Source organism: Hydra vulgaris, chromosome 12, assembly GCF_038396675.1.
Source record: "Hydra vulgaris chromosome 12, alternate assembly HydraT2T_AEP".
Classification (NCBI taxonomy): domain Eukaryota; kingdom Metazoa; phylum Cnidaria; class Hydrozoa; order Anthoathecata; family Hydridae; genus Hydra; species Hydra vulgaris.
Genome location: NC_088931.1, coordinates 49,592,998 through 49,602,979, shown reverse-complemented (window position 1 = coordinate 49,602,979; position 9,982 = coordinate 49,592,998). Strand labels below are relative to the sequence as shown.

At 28.5% G+C, this 9,982-nt stretch overlaps 1 protein-coding gene across 1 annotated transcript; it reads left to right on the top strand.

Annotated features, from left to right (window-relative positions):
* Positions 1–1,535: 1,535 nt before the first annotated feature.
* Positions 1,536–5,086, top strand: LOC136088178 (uncharacterized). Its single transcript, XM_065811853.1, has 2 exons — positions 1,536–2,309; positions 5,072–5,086. Exons 1-2 carry the CDS (start codon positions 1,536–1,538, stop codon positions 5,084–5,086), a joined length of 789 nt encoding a protein of 262 aa, XP_065667925.1.
* The last annotated feature ends 4,896 nt before the right edge of the window (positions 5,087–9,982 follow it).

The window sequence follows — 9,982 nt, the reverse complement described above, 5'->3', positions numbered from 1 at the left end:
TTTCATATCACGGTCTTTGTTGCTCAATTCTCTTAAACCTTATGGCATTGACTTATCTAAACAAAGATTTCAAACTTTGGACGGTGTTTTTTTCATTTTGCAAGTGGATTATACTTTAACCTATAAATTGTTTTGCAGAATATCTAAAACGGATTCGTTAAGAAACATTAACAATATCTAACCATGAGCGAAATCTCGTCTCGTTCTCGTTTCTCGTGAGAAATGGGAAATAGAAAATTCTCGCGAGAAGTAGAACGAGACTTAAATATTATATTATTTAATTAAAAATTAAAAATTATTATAATTTACAAAATGTATAATAATTTGTTTTTTTAATTAATTAATATTTTGATTCCGTGTTTTTAATTAGATTTTTTTTAAAAATGTAATTAAAAAATTTTAATTAGATTTTAAATATTATTAATTAGATTTTAAATACAAAAACTTTTTGTATAAAATGGTGCACTTTCGACTTAATTTCATTAGTTTACCAGTGGAATTCAACTTGACACATTGTTCATGTTGAAAAGAAATATTCTTGCCTCAATTCAACGACCAAAAATGTCACTAAGGAAAAACAAAATCTGGTGATATTTTCAAAAAACAAGTGACGGTGCTGTATGCAAGGCGTGCAAAATGTCTTTGAAAACAAAAGATGAAAACACAAGCGGACTTCATCATCACCTCGAAAAAAAACACAGCCAAGATTATGTTGAGTATTCTAAAAAAATTGACGACTCTCTTCATCCTCCTAAGAAGAAACAACGAACCATGGTCGAAATGCTTGAAACAAAGTCAAAATATGACAAAGACAATTCCATTCAAAAACAGTTTGACTCTGCAACGCTGGATTACTTTTGCACTAATCTGGCATCCTTTTCAGCAGTCGAAGGAAGATGTTTCAAGAAATTGTTTGACATTGCAAACGCTAAACTGAGTCTCCATCAAGAACAACATATTAAAGAGAGCTTTCAATTCGGTCAAGAGAAGTTCAAGCTGCAATGAAGAGCATAATAACGGAGATTACGCTAAATCTAAAAAGCGCTTCATTTACTTCTGACCTTTGGACTTCTAGAGCTCAGGACAGCTACATCTCTTGGACTTTTCATGCTGTCGACGAAAATTGGAGACTACATCACTGGACACCCCATGTCCAACTGTTCCCAGGCAGACACACAGGTATCTTAATTGAAGGAAAGCTGGGTTCTTTCTTAAAATAACTAAATTTGGTTGCTGATTTGCCAATGTACTGCGTGAACGACCAGGCAAGAAACATAAAACTTGCAGTCAAATTGTCAAAGCACCTTGATCAATAGTTGTGCAACAATCATATTTTGCAATGTGCAGTTCGAGACTCATTTGGAATGACTGCTGGAATGGATGATGCGTTGCAAACATGCAAAGATTTGGCTTCTTTAACTCACCAGTCAACAGTTGCAGCTGAGTTACTTGAATCAGAATCAGACGCTCAAGGAATCAATTTTAGATAGTTACGCCAATCTGTTGACACAAGATGGAATAGTGAACTGGATTGCATGGCTTCTGTCCTACATCTAAAGAGTGCAATTATCAGCTTATGTGCAAACGAAGATATTTTTTCTTCAAAGACCATCAGTGCATCACAGTGGAAATCAATTGAGGGAGCAGTAGAAATTTTGGCACCACTTAAAGAAGCTACAGAAATATGGTCGGCTGAGTCTATTCCAACAATTAACACTGTCGCCGATTCTCTTTATTTAATCCATGACAAAATTGATCAATTTATTGAGACCGATGGAAAAAATGGCTACGGTGTCTTGTATGCAAAAAACTTGAAAAGCTGTATTGAGAAAAGATTTCCTCTCTGTCACACTAGAAACTTATTGAGTGCTGCAGCAAACTACTTAAATCCTGCTTTAAAGGGACTTCACTTAAAGCTCTTCAAAAAATTTCAAACGACAAAAGAATGGTTAGCCTCACAGGTTAAGGATAAGGTTGAGTGCCAACCTGTTTCCAGAGTCCTCTCAGCAGATTTGTCCTCTAATTCAAAACTAAAGCGCAAGTTAAACGTCAGACTTGAGACACAAGAGCCAACATCTGAACTGAATCCTATTTTGAGCGATATGTGCCAGTATGAATATCTCCCTGATGCCGAAAAAGACTTTCCGATTCTTGATTGGTGGAAATTGCATTCAAATACATTGCCAGAACTCTCTTCATTAGCTAGACAAATTTTAGCTATTCTAACAAGTTCAACTAAATCAGAGAGAGTTTTTAACTCAGGTGGAAATGTCGTCCGATTATCCAGACACAACTTACACCCAGAAAAAGTAGAACAAATCATCTTAATCAGAGAAAACATTGCCTTGTTGGAAAAGTTTTGCAAAAAAATTCTGAATTATTATTTGAAAAAGTTGTTTACATTTGACAAATGTCATTTGTGTCTATTTGTCAAAACCATGTTTTTTTTTACTTGGATTTTAATAAATTTTTTTTCAAAAATTGTTAAATTTCTCGTCTCGTCTTGTTCTCGGTCTCACGAGAAGTACTGACTTCTCGTCTCGGTTTAAATAAACCTATTCTCGCTCATGGTTAACAATATCTTCACCACCAGGGTCCTTATTTTTTCCTGAAAGACGTTTTTTTATCTCTGTTTTGTTCATAAGGCAGTTTCCTGTTGCTCAAAGTTCGAAAATTAAAGCTTCTGGTTGCAAAGTGTTAACTCGTTTAAAAGCGTAGGGATGTGTTATTTTGGAATAGTCCCTTTGATACGACTTTCTATTTTCCACTTTGAAAGAACAGTCCTTCACGACTGCTTTAATCATTTAATAGAGCAGTATCTAGTGGTTGGCAGTGATGGGTTGCATTAGATGGCATTTTTATAAACCTGATGTCATGTCAAATCGTGGCTTCAATAACTTCAGGAGAAAAATGTGAATCTAGATTATCACCAATCAGTAATGTTGTTCCGGTTTTAAAAACAGCTATAGGCAAAAATATCTCTATAATTCATCTGGTAAATGTTCTACTATCAAACCACCCATCAGTGGTGATATCGTATACAGTTCTGGTTGGTGGACACCATGCTTTTAAGGAATTTGATTTCAAAGTTTTACGTTTTACGAAGTGTTCCTAACAGAATGTTATAAATTTTAGCTGCTTTCCTCATCGTAATTCCGTGGTTTTTCACTTTATCTACTGGTACTTGAAAGTCTTTTTAAGTGTAACTTGTTTTTTAACCTCGGCTATTATCAATTCGTTTGTAATTTTGAGGTATAGTTCCTTAAATTAATAAAAAAAAACTTTTAATCTTGATTAAAAAAATGTCATTTTTAAATGAGCAAATAATCATTTACAGACAAGCTACATCCTCAATTCTGATTTCATTAGAACAATATCTACCTGAACTTGATGTATAGCAATTTTTATAGTGTTTTGAAACGCGCTTCTTAAGACATAGCTTGATATGTCAACCAACTGCCCGAAAAATGTAACTTTAATATGAGCTAAAAAGATTATAAACAGATGTTAAAACCATTTAAAACAGTTGTAAAAAGTATATTTAAACTTGTGTTACCTTTTTTTTTTAAACAAATTTATTTACATGATATGTAATTAAATGTGTAACAAATATATATTAATTACATATCATGTAAATAAATTTGTTAATATATATATATATATATATATATATATATATATATATATATATATATATATATATATATATATATATATATATATATATATATCAGGAGCGGACCAGGCTGTAGCAAGTGTAGCAAATGCTACATTCATTTTTTTTTCTCTTTTTTTTTTTTTTAAATAATTTTTTTTTTTTTTAATTAAAAAGTTAAAAATAGTTTAAATAAGATGCAGGTTACAAGTAATCAAAATGCGGCGCTTCAAAATTTTATTTGAAACTGTATCTGAGCCAAGTTGACTATGTTATGGAAATATTTCATTCGGAAAAATTAAATGCTTCACTGAAAAAACCATGTTTTTATTGGGTTTTGTCTCACATGCCCATAAATTTTTGAAAGAATGTCAAACATATCGCAGCATATCAACTTAAATTGAACTGGGAGTTAAATAAAATGGCAAATCGACTGTAACGACTGTAGCAAAAGTCAATTTGTCATATTTTGAAACAACTCTATACTTACTCCCGATAACTTTTTATATATTGAGGCTATTTATTTTATTTATTTATTTTTTTTATATATTGAGGCTATTAACTTTCAAATAAATTTCCTATTAAAAGTATAAAAGTATATTATCAATAGACAAAATGATTTTCTTAAGTTTCCTTTTATAAGAGGTATAAGTCCATTCATGAGAAAAGTCAAAATGTTTCAAAACTATTTTATTCCAAAGAAAGGCTCCTCGGAAAGAAACACAAGATTTAGCAAAATTTGTATGCGAAAATTGTAGTCGAATAGAATTATCATTTCGTAGATTGTACTTGTTTTTTCTTTTATTGAGTATAGGTTATGAAAGGAAGAAGGGAAATCGTTGATTTTACATTTATACATAAAACATAAAATATTATAAACGTTTAGCTGATATATATTTAAAATATTCATTTCAATTAAGAGAGGCCTGGCATGAGTAAAACGGTCTTTAAAGTTTATAAGACGTGCAATGTGTTTCTGTTGGCGATGAAGAGGTTCTAGTGTACTTTTGTTCACACTACCCCAAGCAATTTTAGCGTAGTTAATATGGCAGTGAATAAAGGAATAATATAATTGAGTTAAAGTATGTTTATTTAAGAAACTTCTTGATTTATATAATATTCCTATAGTTCTAGCAATTTTGTTATTTAGGTTGTTAACGTGGTGTTTCCATTTAAGATTTTCATCAATATATATGCCTAAAGATTTTGTAATTTTTGTTGGCTTTATTTCAATATTGTCAACAAAAATTAAATAAAAAATAAAAGTGGCATAATACTTGGAATTAATTTTTTTTTTGAATTTGTGTAAAAAAGCACCCATTTAGTTTTTTCTATATTAATTGATAATTTGTTTGATTTGAACCAGTCAGAGATTTTAATAAGCTCAGTGTTCATATTTCTAAATAATGTTGTTAGATCATTGCTGGTTAAAAAAAGATTAGTGTCATCCGCAAACATAATTTTCATTAAGTTTGAGGCTTTGTAGAGATCATTGATGTATATCAGGAGCAGCAATGGGCCTAGTATTGAGCCTTGTGGCACTCCACAAGTTATATTTAATAAATTTGATGATAATGATGAGTCTATTTGAATAAACTGTTTACGATTAGTTAAATAGTTCTTTAGAAATAATAAAGTATTTCCAGTGATTCTATAATGTTCTAGTTTGTTATAAAGAATTTCATGATCTATAGTATCGAATCTATAGTATCGAATATATGTATATATATATATATATATATATATATATATATATATATATATATATATATATATATATATATATATATATTTTATATTACTATTGCAATACAATACATATAAAAGTATAAGGTTAGCGAACGGTTAAATTTCTACCATCATTCCAATTTGATGATTGCATGAACTAAAGTTTGATACTTCTTGATATCCAGATTTTTTTGCCTCTCAAGCTGCATCTGATAGATTTAGTAATTACAACCAAGCCATCCATAAATAGCCAAAAGTAAAGAAAATGTAAAATAAGTATAAAGTTGTAACCAAAACAGCTAAGAGTACGGGAATTGTAAAATAAACTATAAAGTATAAAAATTAAAGAAAACAGCAACAAAAAACTCTTTTAGTGCATACATATAAGCAACGAAAAAAAGTTCATCAAGTGTGCCATGTGCTTTAAAATTTTTTAAAGTGATTTAAATAGTTTTGCAACTAAATCCTAATAGTAAATAGATATTATTGCACTAAACTTACATTTAAAAAAGTGGCAATTAATTTATATAATATAACTTATCTATAGATTAAAAAACTAACTCACTCACAACATTGTGTTATCTTCATTTTGCCTATTTACATTATTAGTATTTTTCATTCTTGTTAAAGTTTCATTACACTGTTAAACTATCATTACACTGTTAAACTATCATTACACTGTTAAACTATCATTACATTGTTAAACTATCATTACACTGTTAAACTATCATTACACTGTTAAACTATCATTACACTGTTAAACTATCATTACATTGTTAAACTATCATTACACTGTTAAACTATCATTACACTGTTAAACTATCATTACACTGTTAAACTATCATTACACTGTTAAACTATCATTACACTGTTAAACTATCATTACACTGTTAAACTATCATTACACTGTTAAACTATCATTACACTGTTAAACTATCATTACACTGTTAAACTATCATTACACTGTTAAACTATCATTACACTGTTAAACTATCATCATTACACTGTTAAACTATCATTATTATTTAATCGAATTTTTTAACAATTAACTACATCACGTCGCTTTTTATGAATGTAAAAATATTTAAAAAAACTGAACAAATGATAATAATGATGATGAGAGCAATTATGATTCTCATTTATTGGCATAAATAAAAGACAATGTTTAATCAACTATTGATTTAAACCCATTCACCCAAAACGAATGTCAAGTCAAACTCGTAAAATAAGTATAAAACTGTAATCAAAATAAATAAAAATAAGTGAAGTAAACGAAAGAATAAAATAACCTGTAAAAATGAATATAAACTATAAAACGCAATACTCTGTAACGCTTTATTAATACAATAAAAACATCGCAACAAGATGAAATATATTTCAAGAAAAATATTTCTCACAGAAGCTTGAATTAGTTATCGCTTTGTTAGAAAGCTATGATTATTTCAAGCTCGTGGCAGAAGTGGTGACAAATGTTATACAAAGTTTGTATAACATTTGCTGAATGTTATAAGCTATGACAATATTCATTACTAAATAATATAACCTATGATAGTATAATCTATATAATATAGTATAACTTATGACAGTATATTACATAATATCATAACATTTGATTTTAATTTAAAAGGAAATAAATATTTTTGAGGATCTCAATATATTTATACTTTATAATATAAAGTTAAAATAATTTGAAATACTCAAAAAATATTTTTGATAAAACTAAATTTTATGGTATTATGAAACATATTGTCATTTGTTTCATAATACCATAATATGTAGTTATTCATAAATTTTATTATTTATTTAATATAAAATAAATAAGAAAAAGTATAAACTAATTGAGATACTAAAAAAACATTTAGTTACTTTTAAAATAAAATAAAATATATATGTGCCACTACAATTTGTTTTGCTATAAAAGATTTTTTACATTTCTTTAACGAATTCAATAAAATTATAACAAATAGAACTCAATCAAAATTAATAAGGAAACTGACAATAGTTAAAAAGTTAAAGAAGGCAAGTCTTTATAAAAATAACGCATGCACAAACTTAATTTTCTTTTTCAATTAAAAAAATGGTTTGAGTCTGGAACAAGCTCGGCATAGTCGGCACAGTAGGCCGATTGTAAATCGAACATGGACAACCATTGGAATATAAACGGCATTATCAGCGCAGTTGTACCGGTTATCAGCTAATCCCATGCATGGACCATGCAAGAAGGATTTGCAAGATATTTGTATTTCACTCCATTATTCGTTAAAATTTAGTTAAAAGTTCAATCTGGTTTTATTTTTTTACTTTTAAGGACTCAGGAAAAAAAAGTTCCATAGAATTTCTATAAATTTTTGAAACATATAGTCTAAAAAAATTCTAGAGTGTTTCTATATATGCCTATTAATTTTTATAGAATTTGCTAAAAATTTTCTTTTGTATAAACAAAATAGAAAAAAAAAGTTCTATAGAAATTTCTATAGAGATTAACAGAGATTCTATAGAAATTTCCAAAAGTTAAATAGAATTTCTATAGGCCATATGTTTCAAAAGTTTATGGAAACTCTATAGAACCTTTTTTTCCTAAGGATTGGTAAATAAAACACCCCCTTAAGACATTATAAGTGCTTTGTATAATTCTTTTTGAATATTATGAATGTTTGGAACAAAAATAGTTATCATATTCGTTTCGTGCGGATATAAAACTAAAGAGGTTTTAAGTTTGTCCAGACAAACTCATCTGTTTCCCTAATACAGATTTGTTGAAAAATAAAAAATTAAAAAAAAAAAATTTAGAGTGCTGGGGGTTTCTATATCACGATATAATAAAGAAACTATCCCAATAAAGAAATTAGTTTATAGGTTTTTTGCTTCCTCAAGCCCAGAGTAAATTGCGTGAAACATCCCTGAATGTTGTTTATGTTATGTTTTTTATTAATTTAAAATTATTAAATCTTTTCAGGATTTTATTTTGTGTTGTAGTATTTTTGCTAGATTTAATAACAAATAGCTACATATTAAACGTAACAATATAAAATAACGTTTTGTTAATCCGACAAAAATACTACCGATTTTATTCTCGAAATAAAAAGTTCAATTCTAATCTGGAGAGATATACTATTATTTTAGTATATGTTTCCAGAATAGTTGTGTTTCTAAATTAGAATTGAATTAATTAATGTGTAGAATAAAATTGGTAGTACTTTGTCGTATTAACAAAAAGTTATTTTATACTGGTACGATTAATATATAGCTATCAATTTTTAAATATGGCAAAAATACTACAACACAATACAAAATCCTAAAAAGATTTAATAATTTCAGTTTCAAAACTCATTTTCTAAGAATATAACAAACCTATAGCTAAACGCGAAAGCAAAAGATAAGGTTTAAAGATATATTTGAGATTGTCTAAGACTTTCATTTTATAACTACTATTGAGGTGTTCAATAAATAATTACCTTACATAAGTAATTACTTGTTGAACACCTCAATTGCGTAAAGCATGGAGAAACATTCCGAATTAATTTTTGCACTTTTTTGAAGTACTATTGTCAACATTTTGCGCAAAAAATGTTCAAACAAGTAACGACAATTATGAAGTTATTTTTCTTAATTTTTTAGTTTTTATTTTAAAAAATGTCAAAAGAGTTTAAAATATCATTTCATTGTGTGTGATACTATCAAAAATCTAGAGATAGCGGGACTAAATAAATCAGAAACTTTAAAATGAACAAACAGTAAAATAAATAGATCTAATGTCTGCAAGGTCCTATCAGATTTTCGAAAAAGAGAAGATTGGTTTTGGAAACAAGTTACCTAAAAACGAAGTGCAACCACAAACTGCCATGTAAACACAGTTAATTGTAAGTTGTGACAATAACATTTTGCAACGAACTTGTTAGCAAGTTTGTAGCTCACGTATTGCGAGATAGACCTGAACGTCTAAAGTCTGTCATTTTATTAAAAGGTGGGTCATTTAAGCCGAATAGTTTTTTATTACTAGTTTTATTATTCAATATCAGGTTTACTTGAAAAAAATGAAAAATTCGCTTAAATTTTTATTCCTGTAAAGCAAATTAAGTAACTCTAAAAACAGTGAGTTGTTCTTCTGCTTTACAGGCTTTAAAATTTGAAAAAAATTGCTGAATTTCTTAATCACATAACGCTGACCATTTACTGTGTAAAAGCAATTGTTTTTCTTTATTTAGCCGGTCTAGTGTAGCTTATTGTAAGATTCATAAAATGTACATGATAATAGGAGTGAGCAAAACCGGATATCCGATCCGGTTTTTTATATTCGGATTTTAACAAACCGGATCGGATATCTGGTCCAATTTTTGAAAAATTGGTAGTTGGGACTTACAACTATGGATAAGCAAAACCTAATATCCTGATACCTGATAGACTAATTGAAATCACCTCTAGTTAAAACTTCCTACTTGACAGCTTTAACAGGGGGTGAGAATAATCGGATATCAGATCTGAGTCATTAAAATCCGAAACCGATTTCAGCAAAACATGACCTACCCCTACTTGATAATGACAATAAAAAAGAACATTGACAATTATTGCTATCAAAAAAATCTGACTGATAGAAAAAAA

Bases quoted from the DNA above. Each gene is read 5' to 3' on its own strand.
- LOC136088178 (XM_065811853.1), top strand. From the start codon at position 1,536: ATGGCTTCTGTCCTACATCTAAAGAGTGCAATTATCAGCTTATGTGCA.